Consider the following 23494-nt stretch of genomic DNA (forward strand, 5'->3'; position numbering starts at 1 on the left):
GAGCCCCGTGTCCAGAATGTCAGGGCGCACTGCCAATGCAGCGCCAGTCAGGGGTGCGCCACCGGCGCAAAACCTCAACGTTGCAGGTGCCCACTACTTGTTGGGCACCTGGGAACATCACTAGACCTAAACGGTGCAGCTGCCCACTAATTACTGGGCAGCTGGGAATCAAAAACTGCGACAGGGGGCTGTCACTAGCCCCTAGAATAAATCTGCACCCTCTGTTGGAGCCCCACAGGCTCTGAACTGCGCACGTTGGAGCCACACAGGCTCTGGACATCACACATGCCCCAAACGTTGGAGCCACACAGGCTCTTAAACAATTATGGCCCCGTTGTTGGAGTCCCCCCTCTGGGGACTCGTGCTCAAGAGAAATGCCCTCTAGAGCCTCACTGGGCTCGTGGCTCTAAACAACTGGGGGGCCAAGGAGCCGCTCAGGGCTAAACTACAAATGCCCCTTGAGCCTCACCGGCTCTGAAGAAACATGCGGCGTCGGTGGAGCCCCTCCTCGGGGGACTCGATAACGGAAATGCCCCCGGAGCCCTCTCAGGGCTCTACACACAAATGTGGGCATTGGAGCCTCGGGCTCCGTCGAAACGTTGGGGCGGCCCACTGCCATCTGTGGCCGCCCTATCTCTACTCTCATCCTTGTGCCTCTCTCCGGCACCAACAGCAGCCCTCACGGAGCCCCCAGCCCTGTTTACTCACCAGGCTGTTCCTCTGGGGGGGCTCCTGCTTCACTCGCGGCGGGGGCAGCTCTTTCAGGCGGTGGCGTGCGCGGGGCTCTCTCACTCGGGAGAGCCTTGCGGGGGGAACCAGGCAACTTCGGAAGGCTTCTCCTGTCGGCGGTGCGGGCTCCTCTTCCACAACGGAGCCCTGCCTGCACCCTCAGCCGCCGAGCTCCTCTTCCCTCCCCGGACTGCGGGGCGGGACTTCCGGCTGGGCCGCGCCACCATTGGCTGGCCAGCCAACCACTTCCGGGTCGTCGCGGGCAGCGCGGTGGCCCGTTTCAGGCACTTGCAGGCGGAGTATCACTATCCGAGGGGTAGGCTCCCTCGAGATAAGTTGATAAAAAGTGAATACGCGGCCGCGAAAGGACATAATAGCGCTACCATGCGCTGAGGGGATAAAACAGCGCTCCCAGCGCTATACGTGAAATAAAGCGCTTGTAAGCGCTAGCAGCAGAATAAAGCGCTCCCAAGTGCTAGAGCGCTCTCAAGGCGCTGAGGACATAGGTAGCACCCACCGGCCCCCAGAAATGACCCCTATAGCAAGAAGGTTCCAAAGAAGTTCTGGAGAATCAAGATGGAGCCCAGCAGCTCCCAGCAAGGCAATTCCTCCAGCATCCAAGTCCATCAGGCATCCAGGGGCTGGGCAGGGCTCAGGGAGGCAAGCCTTCCCCTGAGCCCGAGCAGCAGCACACCCCTGGCAGGATTCAAGTCAGAAACAAGAAAATTTTTAGAGTGTCAAAGCACCCTTTTTATACACAAAACCCTTTGTCTAAAGGGTGCAGGCAGTGTGAGAACCAGCTAGAACTGGTTATAGGGAATTTCTTTCAGTGGCCAGGCTAGGGACATCAGACGCACCCTAGGGGGTGGAGCCAGCACTGTGTGGGGAAAACCCAGCCTCATTCAGGACCCTAAAACCAGACGGTCAATCCACAAGCAGGCCCAGGCTCACTCCTCCCCTCACATCAGCATGCTAAACACTCCATTCACCACCGGGGCAGACCCTCCCAGACTCTTGGAGCCAGGCTCACCAGCCAGCCTCAGCCAATCACACGCCAGACACAAATTACACAAATATGCCAACTTCTAAAAGTGGCACTTCTACAGTAGACACAATCATGCCGCATACATCATTACGCAGCATTTAATCTCACGAGTTCGCGCATACCAAACTCGACCCTGCACTCCCCACACATCAGGAACTACCATGGTCACACATATTCCCCATGCATTCCTATGGGAGGGCAGGTCACTCACCACACATACACAGACAGCTCACGCACTTTACACTGTACCACGGTGAAAAAGTGCGCAGAGGCCTAAAATCACTAACACCAGGTCACAGAAACAGGCTAGGAAAAAGCAAAAAGTTTCGGGGTGAACCTGCCAAAAAGGGCCAGGTCCAACACAACCCCCTTCCAGCCAAAACGCAGGGTAGACCAATCACTCCACTGATGGGCTTCCTTGCTTTGGGCGACAAAACACGGACACGGGCCCGCACGGCAGGGACACCCTCCGGTTTTGCGCCACTCTGAACCCACATGGATTTCTCACAACAAAAGCTCTCTGGCACAACTAGGATACCCCACTGGTACTCTCTAGTCATCCACGGCCAGGACCAGGCCCCAGGCCATCCAAATCACAGTTCCTGACTAATCCACAGAGTGGGGGGCAGTAACCCCTGGCACACAATAGCCATTCTCCACTCTCCCTCTCAGTGTAGCTACAACTACCACTGATCTTTCAACCCAGGGACCATACCCTCAGGCTGACCAGAGGTCACGGGCAAGAATGCCCCACCCTACCTCTACTTCTGGGGTTCCGCACCCTCCCAGGGAAGCACCCACCAGAACACAACTCTCCTACCAGTTCAGGACCTCTCTCCATCAACTGGTCTACCACCTGGGATCTGGAACTTTTTCACTTCTGAGGTACAAAGCACACAGCACAGTCCCTCTTCAAGCAGGTGGGGGGACACAGCACACAGCAAAGTCCCCTTTCCTCTACCTTAGTTGAAACAACAACTGCAGGTGAGCCCCAGATCACACAGCAAGGGCAGCCCCCTCAGTCTCTTCAGCTGATCTACTTTGGCAGAGATTCCTCTTGACCTGGAAGCTTCCTAATCTCCCAACCTAGGATCTAAACCCCCAGGTTGCACCGGGGTCAGAAGTACACCGTCCCTCTGCACCCCCTTCCAGAGTTCTGCACCCTCCACTTAGGAGCGGTACTACCCAACACCAGGACTGCCGGAGTTCTGGTTACAGACACTCCCCGTCCTCTAGACACAGGAAGATCCTCCTCAAATGACCTGTATGTACAGCCTAGGCCCCTGACCTGGTGCTCCCTTAGGGAACCCTACAGGCCGTGAGATAGGGTTTCGGGCCAACGTGGGACACACCGTCCCACACTCACTCCGCCTCCACTGAGACCGGACGTGAGCCCCTACACCCCTACAATCCTACTGGGACTTAGCTGGGCTACACATGAACCTCTTCCCCTACACAGGATCATCAGATACACAAGCCACTACTTTTAGAATCACTTCCTAATGCCTCTGCACGATATCTAGCACACGGCCAGACATCTACCTTCTTGTCCAGTGCCTCTGCAGGACCTCCTGCACACCACCAGAGGGTCACCTCCTGTGCAAGCTCCTTTTATCACTAAAAAAAACCTCACACCAACTCCTCTAGTTCAACACACCACTCATCCACACACTCCCCCTCCAGACTGGTGAGACAGTTCCTCACTGCCCCTGACTCTCAACCTGTACCCCTCTTACTGAGCACCATGCACCATACTCTGGGAACTGGGAATGGGACTTCACGCACTGGACACATTTTAGCTGCCACCACTGGATCCTACCATACTGGGGAATCCAGACATTCACACTACACTCAGGGGATAACGACCCTCCCGAGCAAGCCATTTCTCCTCCACACTCCCTCTCTTCCATCTACCCACGCAGGGACAGGAACAGGGATTGGCCACTGGACCCAGCAAGGGATTCCTAATCTATGGGAACCTCCCCCTCTACTGGCGTCCCGCCCTTGTCATTTTCTCTCATCTGCCACTAAACATAAAGCGCAGGAACACCATTTGAAAATGACACTCTTGAGGAAAAACAAAATCAAAAAAAATAATCCCAAACATGTGTCTATCTAAAAAAATTGCAGAGTTTTGTAGTGTAGCCAGCTGTCGCTGTGGCACTGCGCAAACACAAGTCCTAATCTGCACCGCTGACCACCAATGTTAGAACTGGCTATTTCTGGTAGGCTAAGGCTGACGCCAAAACCAGGCAGAAACCACCATTCTAGTCAGGGCAAGGGAGTCACACGCCAAGATAACCCCTGCTCACCCCCTTGGTAGCTTGGCACGAGCAGTAAGGCTAAACTCGGAGGCAATGTGTAAAGCATTTGCGCCAGCACACAACAGCAACAACATCCTAGGCACACCACAAAAGGAACTCCACACAAGGTTATATGAAAATAACTTCTGTATTGTCAAAACACATCGGATAGAAATCACACATGTACATTGCGCCAACGGGCACGGGCGATATTCACAAGGGATTATGTACCGGACAGGGCCACATGGGCCACTGACAGAATCAACACTTTTAGAAATAGCACTTCTAGAACTTAGAATAAGTATAGCACAAAATAACAGTTATAAATCACATCCAGTAACTACTGGGAACAGGTAAGTACCACCTAGGCAACCCTAAACACCTTAGGAAATGTCACGCAGGGGACCAGGACCTCACTAGGACCACCTGTACTGGAAAGAACAACCACCTAAGAATAAAATACACTTAGGGGCATCAGCAAGAACACATTACACATGATGCATCACAACATTCAGCGGTGTAAGAACAAGGCACATGATGCATCAAAAACACATTCAGAGGTGCAGGGAAGGAAAAACACATGATGCATAAACCAACACATTCAGAGGTGTAAAATCAAGGAAGACACATGATGCATAAACACATTCAGAGGTGTAAAATCAAGGAAGACACATGATGCATAAAAACATTTAGAGGTGCCAGACCATAACTCAATAGTGCAAAAAGACATGATGCCTAAAAACATTCAGAGGTGTAATATCAAGGTGCGTAATCATTTTAAATGCATTACATTTCCTAGCACCACATCACATTGCGCAAAACTCACATTAGGCAATTACCATCACATAGATAATCACATTGCGCCTAAATAAAGTCACATACCAGCCACCATATAACAAAGGGACTAGAGAGCCCTGTGTCCAGAATGTCAGGGCGCACTGCCAATGCAGCGCCAGTCAGGGGTGCGCCACCGGCGCAAAACCTCAACGTTGCAGGTGCCCACTACTTGTTGGGCACCTGGGAACATCACTAGACCTAAACGGTGCAGCTGCCCACTAATTACTGGGCAGCTGGGAATCAAAAACTGCGACAGGGGGCTGTCACTAGCCCCTAGAATAAATCTGCACCCTCTGTTGGAGCCCCACAGGCTCTGAACTGCGCACGTTGGAGCCACACAGGCTCTGGACATCACACATGCCCCAAACGTTGGAGCCACACAGGCTCTTAAACAATTATGGCCCCGTTGTTGGAGTCCCCCCTCTGGGGACTCGTGCTCAAGAGAAATGCCCTCTAGAGCCTCACTGGGCTCGTGGCTCTAAACAACTGGGGGGCCATGGAGCCGCTCAGGGCTAAACTACAAATGCCCCTTGAGCCTCACCGGCTCTGAAGAAACATGCGGCGTCGGTGGAGCCCCTCCTCGGGGGACTCGATAACGGAAATGCCCCCGGAGCCCTCTCAGGGCTCTACACACAAATGTGGGCATTGGAGCCTCGGGCTCCGTCGAAACGTTGGGGCGGCCCACTGCCATCTGTGGCCGCCCTATCTCTACTCTCGTCCTTGTGCCTCTCTCCGGCACCAACAGCAGCCCTCACGGAGCCCCCAGCCCTGTTTACTCACCAGGCTGTTCCTCTGGGGGGGCTCCTGCTTCACTCGCGGCGGGGGCAGCTCTTTCAGGCGGTGGCGTGCGTGGGGCTCTCTCATTTGGGAGAGCCTTGCGGGGTGAACCAGGCAACTTCGGAAGGCTTCTCCTGTCGGCGGTGCGGGCTCCTCTTCCACAACGGAGCCCTGCCTGCACCCTCAGCTGCCGAGCTCCTCTTCCCTCCCCGGACTGCGGGGCGGGACTTCCGGCTGGGCCGCGCCACCATTGGCTGGCCGGCCAACCACTTCCGGGTCGTCGCGGGCAGCGCGGTGGCCCGTTTCAGGCACTTGCAGGCGGAGTATCACTATCCGAGGGGTAGGCTCCCTCGAGATAAGTTAATAAAAAGTGAATACGCGGCCGCGAAAGGACATAATAGCGCTACCATGCGCTGAGGGGATAAAACAGCGCTCCCAGCGCTATACGTGAAGTAAAGCGCTTGTAAGCGCTAGCAGCAGAATAAAGCGCTCCCAAGCGCTAGGGATAAAAGTACAGCGCTCTCGAGGCGCTGAGGACATAGGTAGCACCCACCGGCCCCCAGAAATGACCCCTATAGCAAGAAGGGTCCAAAGAAGTTCTGGAGAATCAAGATGGAGCCCAGCAGCCCCCAGCAAGGCAATTCCTCCAGCATCCAAGTCCATCAGGCATCCAGGGGCTGGGCAGGGCTCAGGGAGGCAAGCCTTCCCCTGAGCCCGAGCAGCAGCACACCCCTGGCAGGATTCAAGTCAGAAACAAGAACATTTTTAGAGTGTCAAAGCACCCTTTTTATACCCAAAATCCTTTGTCTAAAGGGTGCAGGCAGTGTGAGAACCAGCTAGAACTGGTTATAGGGAATTTCTTTCACTGGCCAGGCTAGGGACATCAGACGCACCCTAGGGGGTGGGCCCAGCACTGTGTGGGGAAAACCCAGCCTCATTCAGGACCCTAAAACCAGACGGTCAATCCACAAGCAGGCCCAGGCTCACTCCTCCCCTCACATCAGCATGCTCAACACTCCATTCACCACCGGGGCAGACCCTCCCAGACTCTTGGAGCCAGGCTCACCAGCCAGCCTCAGCCAATTACACGCCAGACACAAATTACACAAATATGCCAACTTCTAAAAGTGGCACTTCTACACTAGACACAATCATGCCGCATACATCATTACGCTGCATTCAATCTCACGAGTTCGCGCATACCAAATTTGACCCTGCACTCCCCACACATCAGGAACTACCATGGTCACACATATTCCCCATGCATTCCTATGGGAGGGCAGGTCACTCACCACAGATACACAGAGAGCTCACACACTTTACACTGTACCACAGTGAAAAAGTGCGCAGAGGCCTAAAATCACCAACACCAGGTCACAGAAACAGGCTAGGAAAATCAAAAAGTTTCGGGGTGAACCTGCCAAAAAGGGCCAGGCCCAACCATCTCAAATTAGGTTGAAAGGGTGGGGACTTCCTGTAAATGGAGCAAGACAGTGAATTCATTGAGTGGAGAACTACTACCTTGAGGTGCACTTAGCACTGAACAATTAGCCCTGTAAATTTCCCTACCTTTATTCTGTATTACATTAAAATCAGTCTGCCATACCAAACGCAGTTTTTTAAAAGGTTTTTCACAGAGAATGTGGTACTCTCTGAGGACCCATAACAGGAAGGAAACATTCATGGGTCTCCAGTGGGACATTCCATTGGTTCAATGAGTACTGCAGTACCTGTGGGGAAAAAATAAATAAATAAATATATAAATAAATATATATATATATATATATATATATATATATATATATATATATATATTTCAGCTCCAACCGTTCCCACATCCAGAGAAAACGATCACGCACTCACGGGGGTATTAAAGCTCAGTTAGTTTATTATCAGCTTTCCAACAGACGCGTTTCGGACTGTAAGTCCTTCGTCAGTGTCAATGTTATATATATATATATAATTCATTTCTAGGCTTTTGTTTAAATGGCGTCTTACATCAAAGGTGTATAAAGTGGATCAACTGAAAACACACTGTAAGATGGCCGCCGTGAAAAAATGAATGAATTGTTGTCCTTCTTTTATGTTTATTGACTCAGAGGACGTGACATCATGGTGCAACTTTATTTAATTAACTGTGAACATAATCTATGAGCAACAGTTGACAAAGGCGAGATGCCGAAACGCGTCCTGTTTTTCTTGAGACGATGATTAAAATCGCAATTGATTTGTAAAAATCCCGAGTAACAGAGTGCGGTCCATTCTTTACCGTAGTAAAGGATTTCGAGCTGTGATATATATATATAATTCATTTCTAGGTAGCTCTTTCATTTTGCATCACTGAGCTTACCTGGGATTGCCTTCAACGCCACTGCCGCCACTGCCGTGAGGACCCGGTTTCTTCCTTGGTGGAGAGCCGCGTGCGAAGCGGACTCCATTTCCTGGGATCCCTGGGGGCACGCGCACCGCACCGGATGCTGGACGCGCCAGGAGGCCCTTAAAACATTACCAGTGCTCTCGCAGCGTGGGAGCTCTTTCATTTTGCATCACTGACATTTCCTGGGCTTGCCTTCAATGCCACTGCTGTGAGGACTCGGTTTCTTCCTTGGTGGGGAGCTGCGTGCGAAGCAGACTCCATTTCCTGGCATCCCTGGGGGCAAGCGCACTGCAGCGCATATCTCTGGTGGTTCAACTGTGCCTAGCGGATCATGAATGACGTTTCCATCCAGAGGCGGCGCAAGGACTTTTTCAGTAGTGGGGAGAGCCTTGGTCAGATCTGTTTGCCTCCGCCGAGAACGCGCAAAAGCAGCTGTTTTGCACATTGGAGTTTCCAAGGCAAATCTCCCTCAGTGTCGGTTTTCATCTCAAGTGAAGCTCAAGCCTCCTGTACACCTTTCTGCCCATACCGCTCCTGTCCAGAATGCTCTAGGAGATCAGGAGCGACCAGGCCCAAGTCATTTTGGTGGCTCCGGACTGGGCACAGAGAGCTTGGTATCCTAAGCTTCTGCACATGAGCTTCGATCCTCTGATCAAGCTACCCCTTCAGACGGATCTTCTATCGCAGCAGCAGGGGAGGGTACTCCACCCGAACTTGTCAACAATTCGCCTCCTTGCATGGAAATTTAGCAGTGACAGTTGACAGCTTTTGACCTTCCTCCTGAAGTATGTGAAGTTATTCTAGCAGCCAGATGTCCTTCTAATAAGTCGGTTTACGGCTGCAGATGGCAAATATTTTGTCAATATTGTCTACCTCCCTTTCTGACATTATTCTTTTCATTCTCTTTCTTTCCCAGGAGGTCTCGGCTCCGGACACTTTGAAGGTGTAGGAAGGTGGATATCTGACTATGGTTACCCCCAACTTTTTGCCAAGTGTTTTGCTGGTTTTTGACTTAGTTGGCCTGGGATCCTGCTATTCAGGACCCCAGGCTTCCTACTCTCTCTGTTAAAATGGATTCCATGTACCCTAGGTACATATCTAATTGGATACAGAGTCACCTTATCAGTCCCTGTACAGTGTACCTTAGGTACCCAGGGCATAGGTGTACCCAGGGCCTACCAGGGGCTGCAGCATGTATTATGCCTCCCCTGGCTGGCCATCCAAAACTGACACAACTGGCTGCTAAGACAGCTGGGGCAAGGTGGTGTAATCACCCTTTGCTGTAGATATAGTATACCTATATCTAACCCTAAAATGGACACATATACTCCTATCAGTCACTCCTATGGCAGGCCTTATCGATCCTGAAGGCAGAGTGCTTGGAATTATGTGAGATGGTGCTCTGGCATGAGCTGAGCCCGTCTGCAGCTTGCGGAACCAAGTCCTAATAGCTGTTCCATGATAACGCTATACCATATACTCTTAAGTGCATTATAATCCTCGCGGTTGAATGCTAACTTTGGTATAACATTATCAAAACATGTCGAGTAAGGTGTCATACGAATTGGAATACTAACCCCTCGCCAATTCTGGCCACGGGGGTAGCATTCCACCCTTCTAGAGGGACACGACATGTATGTAACTGTGAACCCCGGTTAAAGTTAACTCGAGCCTTGGCATCACAAAATGGATGCTGCCACCACAGACACAAGTCTGAACTCCTGCTGCTGGGAGTCTTTCCAGCGAGGGAGGCTTGGACAAAGGGTTTCCTGCCTTGGGTGGTGCTAGCACCACCCCAGACAGGATTTTGTGTATTGGGTAGGACAGGCCTGAAAGGAATGAGACATGCCTGGGGCACACAAGGTGCCCTGTGCATACACCGGTTCAAACCAGTTGCTGGGGCATCCCTGCCCCAGCTCTGGCGTGAAATCCGGACAAAGGATAGGGGGTGTAATCACCCCCCTTCCTGGTCCAACCAAGGGAAGGGACCTAGTCGCTAGTGCAGCCCCCTTTAGGAGAATAAAGGTAGAAGCTGGTCCCATTCCAAATTAGATTAATCCTGAACTAAAACTCTACAAGAAGAAACTCTGGACTTCGACTTTCTACACAGAAGACTGAAGAAATCTCCCTTGTGGGCAAGGAGTGTCCACCCTGCACAAGCAGGCACCATCAAGCTTCCAGCGGCTTCACTTTGTCGTCTTCCCTCGAGGATCCAGACTTCAGAGCCCGACGAGACCCGGACTCCCAGACCTCTCCGACCTCTACCTACATCTGCAGCACAGCTGAGATCCGTGGGTGCGACGAGACACGTGGGACTGGCCATCTTGAAATAAGCTGCACTTCGCTTCCAGCACGACTTCTGAGGTAACCTCGACGAAGTGCTTTGGGGACTGAGAAGCCCCAGCCCCGAGCAGCTCCTGCACCGAAGACCAGCCCTCCAGCGTCCACGAGATCTGCATGGGGCCCTTCTGCTTGTTCGCTGCTTGACGCGTTGTCTGGTCATTTGCCGGCTGGCTAGTGACCTCCTAGACGACGAACTTTTAAATCTTCACTGCTGGTCTAGTTGCTCCAGACTGGCCCTTGCTCCCTTCCAAAAGAAGAGCACTCCGGACCCTCCTGGTCCACTCCAGACGCCGTTTCCACTCACCGCGTGGGTTGCCTTTGCCAAGGCCTGTTGACGCCGATTCCGGATCCAACACCGCCGACAGCGAGAGCCTGCGTGGGACAGCTCGTGCCTCCATCCTGGTCGTCCAAGACACCTCCTGGTCCACGTGGCTGCAGAGACAAGCGTCCACTCTTCACCTGATCGCGACGACAGCATCTGGTTCCTTCTTGGTTCCACACCGGTCACTGGCTAGTGACTTTGAACACTGTCCCCTCTGCTTTCAGGTCCTCTTCTTCACCGATCCACCCTTGGATCGCACAGGACATCTTCCTCCTGGTCGCCTGCAGCATCTTTTCCTCCAGGCTCCATAGACTTCAACGCGAGAACCCGACACACTTTGACACCTATGCACCCGCAGCCCGTGGCTGAGGTAACGAGAGCATTTCGGTGCTCAAGGGTAGTTCAACTGTCCTAGTGTCCAGATCCACAGTCGTTTTAGTCCTAACTAGTCAGGATTGTCCGTACTCACCTTTAACTTGAACTGTACTGTCCATAGACGTTGTTACGCATCTCGCGTGTGAGTTCACACTCTGCACACGCGTCCCGTGGGCCTCCTATTACTTACCTAAGGTGAAGATAGTGTAGTCCTAGCGAACCTCCAGCCTCTGGACAGCTCCATTCCTCCTATCGATTGCCTTATACCATTTATTTAGTATATGGTTTGTCGTGCCCCTGGGGCACCATTGTAATTTTGTGCAACTTGTCGTATTTTTCCTAAGAGATTGTCATGTGCTTAGCCCCCTGACCTCATAAAGAGTTCAGAGGTGTTTGTTATTAATAAATATATTGTTTATTTTCATAACAACCTGTGTGGTGTCCTTTCATCTGGTATTCAAGGGGTTATATTGTGGTAAAACAGCTGGCTTCACATGCCAAAAGAGTTTAGCCTAAGACTGCTTTGTCCATGCTACCATTAGGATAGCTGGTCTATATGGTTGACTTACAACCAATCACCATAAGGGTTGTTTGGACTGATACATGGTGATCACTAGAACTAGTGAGCATCATATATCAGGCCAACTTCTCACAGAAGGGTTACCTTTCTGCTTTTCTATGTTTGTCAGATCAACCGTCACTATTCAAGTCCCCTATTGTTGCTAGATTCCTGAAATGGCTTACACATTTGTTTCCCCCCTCACCCTTTATCATTCCCCAATGGGACCTTAACTTGGTTCTCATTTATCTGATGTGTGCACCATTTGAGCAACTGCACAATTGCCCCCTCTGGTTGCTTTCTGTTAAAACAGTCTTTTTAGTGGCAATAACTTCTGCCAGGAGGATAAACAAATTGCAGTCTCTTTCTTCTCAGCATCTTTACCTGGCCGTCTTTCCAGACAAGGTAGTGCACCGCACTAAAGCTTCTTTTTTGTATAAAGTGTTGACACCTTTCCACCTAGGGCAATCTGTCACCTTGCCCACCTTCTGTGCTCCTCCGCATCCTGCTAAGGAAGAAGAACGTCTCCACCGTCTGGAGCCAAAAAGAGCGGTATTGCTCTTCCTTAACCGCACTAGAGAGTTCCGGGTGGATGACCAACTCTTTGTGGGGTACGTTGGAGCAGAAAAGGGACGCGCTGTGCAGAAGAGGACCGTCTCCTGATGTGTTATCCTCGCTTTGGCAAAGAAACAGCCTCCTGAAGGCCTCAGAGGTTATTCAACTAGAGCTAAGGCAGCCTCTAAGGCTCTTCAGCGTGGTGTCCTGGTCCTTAACATTTACCAGACGGCAACATCGGCATCCCTACACACGTTTGTCAAGCATTATTACCTGGATGATCAAGTCCATAGGAGAGGCTTCTTCAGCCGCTTGGTCCTACAGGACAATGTGGTTTAAACGTTTGCGCAGTCCCTCCTCCGGCGATGGTATTGCTGGATATCTGTTTGAAGGTAAGGAATCTGCGGATAGATGTCTCTATCAGATGAACAAGTTACTTACCTTCTGTAAGACCTTATCTGGTGGAGACATGATCAAGCCGCAAATTCTTTACCAACCCACCTATCCTCCTGGCACTTCTGATCTCCTACATGGCTCTAGTTGTTAAAAAACGTTAAACTTAGAGCAAAGTGACACTCTAGTTGTTGTTAACACACCACTGTCAGTTAACTTCATAGCTCTGTGCTTCTGGTGTGCAAAGTAATGAAAACTACTGATGTCAGCGCATGAGGTATCGCCTACATCACTGCGTGCCGGACAGCCAGAGGCCCGGCAAGCCTCCTTTGGCACCCGTGGACCTTACAGACATCGTACTGGTGTTCTTTTTTTTTTGTGTCAGCAAACACCCCCGGTACTGCCCTGTGAGGGCCGGGTGATTCCAGCCACAGTCAGAGTGGAGCTGCAGGGGCGATTAGAAGAGGTGAACAAAGCCTCATTAACATGTAAATGGTATTTTAAAGACCTGTGAAGTACTGGGGTGCGGATGTGTGTGTGCCTGGGAAGCTGTGTCAGCTGGGCTGACACACACACACACACGGGGGAAGGACAGCGGGTGAGGTGACATAGGACAGCAGAAACTGAGAGCCAGTGAGGTGGGAGGGCAGCAGGGAGTGAGAGCCCCGGTGAGGTGGGAGGGCAGCAGGGAGTGAGAGCCCGGTGAGGTGGGAGGTCAGCAGGGAGTGAGAGCCTGGTGAGGTGACTGTAGACAGCAGGGAGTGAGAGCCGGGTGAGGTGACAGAGGGCAGCAGGCAGGGAGTGAGAGCTGGGTGAGGTGAGACAGATAAAGACATATAGAGACAGAGACAGATAGAGCAGAGACAGATAGAGACAGGGGCAGATAGAGATAGATAGGGTCAGAGACAGGGGCGGACAGAGAGAGATTGAGGCAGAGACTGATAGAGGTAGAGACAGACAGTGGTAGAGACAGAGAGAAAGACAGAGAGAGATAGAGACAGAGACAGAGATAGAGGCATGGACAGATTGAGACAAAGACAGACAGAGACAGATAGAGGCAGAGACAGACAGAGATAGAGACAAAGAGAGATAGAGGTAGAGACAGAGACAAACAGAGACAGATAGAGGCAGAGACAGACTGAGACAGGCTTAGAAAGAGAGACGGAGAGGGAGACAGAGGGAGGGCAACAGAGACAGGGACAGACAGAGACAGATAGAGGCAGGGACAGGAACAGATAGATAGAGGCAGATTGACAGAGACGGAGAGGGAGACAGAGAGGGAGACAGACAGAGAGGCAGAGAAGGAGACGGAGAGGGAGACAGAGGGAGACAGAGGGAGTCAGAGAGAGGCAGAGAGAGAGGGAGACGGAGTGAGGGAGAGGGAGAGAGAGGAGGGAGACAGAGGGAGACAGAGAGGGAGACGGAGGGAGTTAGGGGGAGACGGAGTGAGGGGGAGGGAGAAAGAGGGAGGGAGACAGAGGGTGGGAGATAGTGGGAGACAGACAGAGGGAGACAGGGGGAGGGAGACAGGGGGAGGGAGATGACAGAGGGAGGGAGACGGACAGAGGGAGACAGAGAGGGAAGGAAAGAGAGGGCGGGAGACAGAGAGAGAAAGAGAGGGAGACAGAGAGAGAGAGGGCGACAGAGTGAGTGAGACAAAGGGAGACAGAGTGAGACAGAGAGAGAGGGAAGGAGGGAGCAAATGAGATAGAGAGAGGGAGGGAGGGAGACAGAGAGGGAGGGTGACAGATAGATGGAGTGAGAGATAGAGAGGGAGAGAGAGAGAGAGAGGGATGTGTGTATGCCGGGTCTGTTGGCTCAGTGGACAAAGGAGTCCACTGCAGGAGCCTGTGTTCAACCTCATGGTCAGTTTTTTTTCTCTAGCCCCTTCCCCCTCCACCATTGACCCCGCCTCCACCGGTACGGCCCTCGGCCACAAAGCACACTGCAAATTCGGCCCCCCAAGGGAAAGTTTGTGAGTACCCATGGCCTATATAGACAACGCAGCGGTCATAATGGTGAACTTGACGCCTGTGATGTCACGTGGAGTCAACAAACGCCACCTTCCGGTGTTCAGGGGTACTGCTAAGAAAAATATTCCAGATCCAGACTGATGCCTAGAATTTCTAAGGTAAGAAATCTCTGGCTAGATCATTTCTCTAGCAGATAAGGCATTACCAGATGGTAAGTAACTTGTCCATTAGTTACAGAAAACCCTGTGCTGGTGTTAAGGTGTGATGTTCTTCCCCATCCTCGTTGCCCAAAGGTAAAAAGGTGACAAACAACTCTGAAGCTGTGGTACAGGCAAACAAAATCTTGATTTAACACCCCAGCGTCCAGTAAGCTTCCACTCTATTTGGAATCCTCATATTTCAAAGTCTTGCAATCCTGATGTGTCTAGTCAATGGCATCCTATACAAACTAATGTATATTTACATAATCAGTACACCATATTAGTACATAATATACAAAATGTCTAATTACATCTATGATGAAAGGGCCCTCCTCCACATACTCACTTGGTTTTCCATTTACATCGTATGTCCACTGTCCATTAGTGATGAGTGGGGGAGTCTTATGGGAAGACCTAATCCTTGTCTCATACCTCTACTGTCTTCCGTTAGCCTCTATCCCCCAGCCCTGACTTGTTAAGTGTTAAGAGGTGCATGACAAAGTTATTCTGATAGAGACTTCTAAACACAGATTCCTCACTTTGTGAATTTCCCAAAGCACCAAACTGGATGCATATCTTTTCATAGAAACTCCATTGCATGCCAGGAAATGGCATCATGCGGCTCTGCATTTGGTCTGTCGCACCCAGGATGTGATGTTGGGGCCACTATATCTTCACCATGTCCACACATTAACATCAGTGCTTTTCTTTCTGTTCCTTTTGATGCAAACCCAGAACTTACTCCCTCAAGTCTATCAAACTTGGCAGGGGGTTTCTCTCAAAATTTCCTGTGTGCAAGGGCAATGATCCCTCCTAAGACTATAGGGTTTAAACCAAGCAAGGAATGCCATAAGCAGATGTCAGTCACGGACCCACACAAGGTCTGTCTCTGCTCCATGCACGATTCAGAGTTGAGTGATAAATGTACCAAGATGAACACCAAAGCCATCCATGAAGGTGAACCCAAGCTGTATGCCACAGAACATCGACAGAAGTTGAAGAATGTTAAGTCCAGGACACGGTTGATGGCGTGGACGTACTCAACGCTCCCGGGGTTGATCTTGCAATCTGTCATCCTCAAAATTGAGGTCGCCAAGTAAGAAACAAATATGACTCTGTCCTACATCTCCTCACTCCTATCACTCTGAGTCATGTGACATCGCTGGTACTGCAAGGCCGCAAACCCAGTCCCCAACACTGTAACTGATTCTGACTCTCATACCTCTCGGGCGCAACTTTCCGAGAGCTCTGGCAACACCGCAATGGGTTCAAGAATTTAAAAAGGCTATGAACCGAATCTTTAAGCCTCAAGTATCCGAGATAGCCTCCCGTTAGTCCACTCCTGGCAGGTGCTCCCCCGACACCGACTGCGCCACTGTCCGGACACTGACCCCAGCATGATACTGATGCTTTTTACGGTGCCCAAAGCCCACGCCACAGCCCTGAATTTCGACATGGGCACCAACCCTGCTGATACCAGAAGGGAGCCAATGGTCCTTTTGGATTCCTAGGTGAACCCGACATGACCTCCATCAGCATCGCACCAACCTCACCTCTATCCCCATTCTGACCCCAAATCATTCCCTCAATGCCAACATGAATTGGAAGATAACAATGACAATTCTAGCTATATTTACAATGATGACAATGAATTTCTGGACTTGTAGTATGCCAGTGGCCTGCATACCTCCCCTGACAGTGGCTTCCACTCACCTCTTTCAGATGTAGCCACAGAAGACCCTTCCTCCTTTCCCACAGTGATAAAGAGGGGGGTTAAAGTCTAGGACCTCACACTACCCTCCACTGAGGTGAAAACTAATGCTTTGACAAAAGTGCTTCATCCAGGACAAACTAACCAGCGCTTGGGCTCCGAGAGATCAGCAGCGGAGCGGCACAAAATGGCGACCACCGCACTCGGGGGGAGGAAGAGCCGCTGATTCCTATACACCTCGTCGGAGCGGACTGGGAGATTTTGTGGTGGCTGCACTCACAGCAAAAGACTGAATAAATTAAAGGGGCTTTGCACTAGGTGTCCCAGCAACATCCAATACCTCAGCGCAGCAGGAGGGGTTTTAAAGTAGAAGGGGCTCTGTGCCTTCCCCATAGACCAACAAGCACTGACAGCGCTCAGCAGTGAAAATCGCAGTACTACACATCACCCCTGCCAGTCTCCAATTGCAAGTGCTCAGGAAGAAGAAAGGCATTTAATTATAAGACCCTAAAAGAATTCCTAAAATAGCCCTGGGAGGTAGTGGAGACCCTCGGAAGCAGAGTTCGGTGGCCATGACTGGTGGAAAGCATGCTGCTACCCCGGTCATCATGGTTGCCCTGTTGGAAGTGGTGCCCATTGACTCATCATGCCTGATCGTCGGACTCTGCACAGAGGGGGGGAACAGCCTTTACAACCCGGGCATTACCACGCGCTGCCATTACTACTCTGCTTTTACAACGCAAGCCGTTTCAACGACTTGCGCTGGAGGGCGCTGTTGGCAAAGGAATAGTTTAATTTTCTATTCCAACACCTTCCCTACTGTCAACGTGGGCTGGAGTTGGAATAGAAAAGTAAACTATTCCAATATCCAGCCCTTACAGCGCAAGTCGTTGTAACGACTTGCGTTGTAAAAACAGCGTTGTAATGGCACGCGTGGTAATAGCCCGCGTTGTAGTGACATACATCCCACAGAGGGGGCCCGGAATGCTTCATACCCACATTCGATCTTGAGGTAGCGATGGATCCCATCTATTTTGCAAGTTTCAAGAATGTCCTTGTTCCTCGCTCTGAGCAGCTGCTGCATACTTCTGGTTCTTTGGTGGATGCGCCCCAAAGTCAGGTCTGAGGTGAAGGGCATGGGGACCACCATGATGTTTTGGCAGGCAAGTTTTTTTTTTTTGCCTTCCCTGTAACTACCTATTGATCCCTTGTCTGACCCCAAAATGGCTATCACTGTGTTTCCTACCACGTCGTGCTACTCCTCTGACAATAAACCGGACTTCGGCCAGTGCTCAAACTCATCCCCCATCCGTCCTACCCTTCAGGATACCGAATTTGTGAACCTATCTCTGACCGTGGAGACCTAGCCTTTTGGTCGATGCCCGGTGGAGCTACTTGATAGCTATAGAGGAGATGGGCTGTGGACTATCCCTTCGGCCCTCACCTACCCAGCCGGACATTGGGCAGACCTTACTTCGTCTCTCCATCGTACTCTTCTCCCTACCCCTTTACTCCACCCACTTTCTCCTTTACGCCCCATTTATTCCTCCTCTTTGCTCTCTAACTGTTTTCCCACTGAGTCCTAGCAGCTTGACTGATGCCCGGTGGAGCTACCTGATAGCTATAGAGGAGATGGGCTGTGGACTTCCCCCTCAGCCGTCACCTACCCAGCCGGACTTTGGGCAGACTCTCCTTCGTCTCTCCATCCATCCTATCCCATTCCTTTCCGCCTCCTATACCCCACCCCTTTTCCCTTCAAGATCCATTTACTTCGTATTCTGATGCTCTGGAAATGTTACCGTGAACTGATGTAACTTGTAACTGATGTAATTTTGTAACTTTGTGGATCCTTATGTAATAGCTCTCTGATACCTCCTGGTCTAGCCAGCATAGCCCGTACGGACACACTGTTAGGGACCTGGGCAAATCACCTGGGCAAAACAAGGCCCTTGCCCTCCAGCAAACAGGCATATTGCAAGGGGTCCTGTTCCGGGAAACCCTGTCTCCCTCCCCAACCTTCATCAACAGACATTCTGGTGTTACAGGACTCCACCTACTGTTTGAACCCCTGTCCGTTTCTGGCCACCCACCAGAGAGACAAAACACATGGAGGCATTTGCCAAAAGGCTGTTCTCCCCTCGGTCAGTCTTTCCGTTATGTCTGTCAATACCAGCTGCATCCTGGGGATATACATTCACACATTATTCGTCATGGTGGCAGATATCTTGCCCACAGTCCCAGACGTGTAAGGCCAACATTCAGCCGTATTCAAGATGGACAAGACATGGTGAAGTACTCCATTCTTTCAGGCCTGGGCACAACCAACTACCTAGGTAGAGAAGTGAGCCCCAGCATAGTGCTTAGGTGCCACTCTTAGATTCTAGAGTGATGTCCAGAAAACACTGATGGATAGGCGAATTCAGCCCTAGAGAATTTTAAAAACAGTAAGGTAATGGTACTCTCTCTTGGATTTGCTCCACTTGTACAGTAGTTGCCCCAACAATTGTTCCCCTTTTGGGGCTTTGGAAGGGGATATCAACAGAGGCAGTGCCTGAAAGTCCCTCAACAAGAACAGGCTTCTCAGACCATTCAAGGTAGAGTCAGAACATCAGCGTCGAGGCTCCCAGTGGCAAATATCTACCCATACTCATACCCAGTTCCTTCTTCTGCAGCTGCCACAAAACCGGTTTAAGTCACCCTCAGCAGTACACTATCACCCTAAGAGGAGTTGCATCCCCTTTCACCTCCCCAGGTGAAAAAGCATCATATCCATCCATCAGTGCCAGATTGTGGAACATGGTTACTCTCTGTGCTTCCTGTCACTTCCCTTGGATATGTCATCCACACCACAACATCGCCCGGAGGCCCACTTGTCCATATTCCAAGGGGAAAATCAGTCTCTATTGGCCAAGAGAGTCAAAACATGGGTGGCAGCTTCAGAGATTGGAACTGTCTGTTATTCCTGTTACTTTCTAGTGCCAACAGTGAATGGAGGCTTTTGCACCATCCTATATTTTCCCCCTCTGAACTTCATCCTTGAGAAGGACAAGTTCAAAGTGGTCACCTTGGCCCAAGTTATGTATGCTCTGTATCCACGAGACTGGATGGTGATATTGGACTTGCAAGATGCCTATTGCACATGCCTATCCTGCAGTCCCCAAGGCAATATCTGCGGTTTTCGGTTTACAAGAATATTTTTAGTTGTCAGTGCTCCCCTTTGGTCTTACTAGTGCATCTAGGGTAATCACAAAGATGATGGTGGTGGTCGCAGCCCATTGGCAATTGTTGAGAATACGTGTCTTCCCATACCTTGGCAAAGGGTTGCTGATGGCGAGCTTGCCTCAAACAGTTGTAAACCACCTCCAGACTATTGCAGGCTTGTTAACATTGTTGGGCTTTTCCATCAGTGTGCCGAAGTCACACCTGACTCCTTCACAATGACTTCCCATCATCTGAACGATCCTAGGTACGGTGCTTTTCCGAGCCTTGCCTCTGCCTCAGTGAGTTGAGGACATCCTAATGTTTCAACCTTTGACCTGGGTCTCAGTGAGAGCAGCTCCGAGGCTTCTTGGTCTGCTTGTGGACCACACCTGGTGGCACATGCGGGCTCTGCAGTAGGATTACAAGTCTCAGTGGGTTCAGCACCAAGGGAACCTTTTGGATTATATCCAGGTGTCAGAGGAGACTGCAAAAGACCTGCAATGGCGGCTGCTGGACCGTAGTTGGAACAGCAGTAGATCCCTCTCCCTACCCGGCCCAGAACTAACGGTTATTACAGATGCATCATTGCTGGATTGAGGAGGTCATCTAAGAGAAGGGCTGATCGGAGGACTCTGGTCTCCAGTGGAGACCTGTATCCATATCAACTGGTTGGGTGTTGCGGGTGATTCGCTTGGCACTGAAGGTGTTCTTTCCGATTATCAGAGGGGGTACATGTTCTCACAGACAACACAACCGCCATGTGGTACTGTAACAAACAAGGCGTTGTGCCAAAAGGATCTACATCTTTGGTAGTGGCTGAAAGCTCAGGGCAAATCCATGGGTGCCCAGCTCCTAGCAGGATCTTTAAATACCCGCGTGTATGAACTAGCTAACGGTGCCTAGTTGATCACGAATGGCAGTTACTCTTGGGGTGGCACAAGGTGTCTTCCAACAATTAGGAGAATATTGGCTTGATCTATTTGCCATGTCAGAGAACGTGAATTGTCCAAGCTTTTGTGTGTTGGAGTTCCCAAACCAGTTCTCCCTTGGAGACACATTCCACCTGGACTGAGGCTCAGGCTTCCTGTACCCCTTTCTTCCCCTCACTCTCCTGTCCAAGTCCCCTACCTCTCCTGTCCAAGGCTGGGCCCAAGTCATCCTAGAGCACCAGGGATGTGCGACGACAGTGTGGTTGCTAGAGCTTCTGGGTATGAACACATGCCCTCCGATTCGGCTGCCACATAGAGAGGAACTCCTGTCACAGCAGCAGGGCCAGGTTTTGTGCCTGAGTCTGCACAACCTACAACTCCATGGGTGGAGATTAACTGTTGATAGTTGATGGCTTTTGATCTTCCTCCCGAAGTAGTATGCGTCATTCTAGTAGCCAGGCGTCCTTCCACCAAAACTGCGTATGCAGGATGTTGGGAGAAGTTTGTTAATTGGTGTTGTTCCAGCTACATTCAGCCTTTACAGGTAAAGTTGCTTGAGATTTTATTTTATTGTCTCTTGCTATCCCAGCAAGGCCTTGCTAGAGCGGGCCCTCAATTTGGTTCTCACCTAATTGATATGATTTCCTTTTTATCCAATGCACAGCTGTACTATACACCTTTTGACTGTAAAGACAGTGTTCCTCTTTACTATCACCTTTGCACGTCAAGTAAGTGAATGTCAGGCCTTGTCTGTCCAGCAACCTCACACATCTGTCTTCCCCGACAAACTGGTTCTCTGGGCAAAAGTGGCTTTCTTACCAAGGGTTGTCACACCCTTCCGACTTAGGACCATCCATTACTTTGCTGCCTTTTTATGCCCCACCACATCTGTCCAAAGAAGAGGAGCGGCTCCACCGTCTTGATCCTAAGTGGGATGTTAGTTTTTACATTGATCGGACCAGAGACCAACAATTAGACAATCAATTTTTGTGGGCTTCTCTGGAGCCAAAAAGAGGAAAGTGATACAAAAGAGAACCTTCTTTATGAAGCACCTTATGCACATGTATATATAAATCACACCACTCACTTTATTGCTCTTGAAATTAGTAAGCATACAGTTAAAGAACCATATATTTTCAGAGTCCAGTGTAAAAATCTGAGGGGTGAAAAGAAGAGCAAATAAAGGTGGGATATGTTGTAAGCCCAGTTTAACCATTCACGGGCAATTAATGTGGAATGATGTGTACTAATGAGATTTGCTCATGTTTAGCACATGTAAATACCTTCATTTTACAATGTGCCCCCCTTTTTTTTACAACCGGCAAAATAGTGGTGGAAGAAGCTAATGTAAAACTAAACTGAGAATAATTTCGTCTCCATTTGTGACAGTTGCTAGTGTAAAAAGGAGTGCAAATACAAGTTTGTCCTGTTGCTTAATTCTAGGAGACACTTTTGGTGTTTTGGAGAGCATGGTCTTAAAAACATAAAGAAAGCTTTACGTTTGGGTTGTAGTCTTGTAGGCTGTATCTGCAGATTCCTGTCCCTTTGCTGGGGATGCACAAGAGTTTATGTTTTGAATAAAGTGTGTAGTATACTATAGTCTGTGCTACTGGAGAATGTTTCTAAACTCATATATACTTTGCCATCCCTCGGAACAGATTCACAGCAAAATCTTGGTGGAGCTAGGTCAGATTTTGAACATTATTATCTATCAGAAGAAGAACAAGTCCTCACTTCTTCTAGGTAAGGCAAACGTTACTTTTGTGTGATTTTTTTGACATTGTTATACACATTTAGCCTGAACATTTTGTTACAACATCTCAATATATGTTGAAGCTGCTGTGCAGTATTGCATTTAGCTATTAGCCTGGAGTCTCTTCTCTTTGTGACCGCTTGTTATGATGGATGCTTCAACCAGCAGATTCCTCACTTCTTGAAACTCCTTCGGACTCCAGATTGGATCCAGAAATTTCAAATACTCCCCTGCTCCAAAAGGTGACACCTCAACTCTGGGATGCATCCCATATATGATATCACAGATCTGTATAAGGTGCCACCCTGGAACACTCATCTCACTTGTTTTTAGCTGCATCCTTTAAAGCAGATCCGGAGATGCCCGCCTCTCAACATTTCCTTACATAATGTAATTTTTGCTTGTGGCTCCTGTTACACATGCCCTTGGACCCTCATAATGTCTGTCTCTGGTACCTGGGACCCAAACACGACTCAAAGGCATGTGTGAAGGGTGGCAGATTAAGGCTATTTCCTGCTCTGGCTTGCCTTTGACCAGCAACTTTTCAAAATGGACCATTTCCAAGGACACGTCCTCCAGGAAGAACCACAAGAAACACACCACAAGAGGGATTCATTAGCGTCTTGACAACACCCTCTCTTGAAGGGTAAGTCTTCCAGTTAGCTGCTTTGTTCCACTACACCAGGCTTAATGTCGACTTCTGAGCCTGTTGTGATGGGTATGCAACCGAGCAGGATTATGTCCTGCTGCCATCTCTGTGCTCTTAGCCCCCTAGAATTGCCGGAGTTTGCAGCCCCCGGCACTGATCTCAGGCAGGTTGCAGCTTTCACCTAGGCTGTGCTGGCCCTCTTCCACTTCAGACGCTCCCTTGGGTGCACATGCTGTCTCCCAAGAAGCCTTAGGTGCTTTCAATCAGATCTCCGTCACGGTAGTGCTAGTCGACTCTATTGTTTCCTGACGCAATTCAAGCACTGGCCAAACTTCTTCCTGCACCGAAGGTCTTGCTGGTAGCTCAAGCACCAGTGACGTCTTTAATGCCACCAGTGACAACTTTGGATCTTTAATAGGAAGTGTCAAATCTTTGTAAGACAAATCCCATTTTACTCAGATCC

The 23494-nt window shown here is 50.2% G+C and overlaps 1 protein-coding gene across 2 annotated transcripts in view; it reads left to right on the plus strand.

The window, feature by feature from the left end:
* Window positions 1-23494, plus strand: part of MEI1 (meiotic double-stranded break formation protein 1) — a 3250839-nt gene that overhangs the window by 2688101 nt on the left and 539244 nt on the right. For both annotated transcript variants that reach the window (XM_078683295.1, XM_078683306.1), the window contains one exon: window positions 22288-22372. In XM_078683295.1, coding sequence (XP_078539421.1) covers window positions 22288-22372 — 85 coding nt within the window. The remainder of the gene's footprint in view (window positions 1-22287; window positions 22373-23494) is intronic.

The sequence above is a fragment of the Lissotriton helveticus genome, chromosome 1_1 (assembly GCF_964261635.1).
Source record: "Lissotriton helveticus chromosome 1_1, aLisHel1.1, whole genome shotgun sequence".
Lineage (NCBI taxonomy): Eukaryota > Metazoa > Chordata > Amphibia > Caudata > Salamandridae > Lissotriton > Lissotriton helveticus.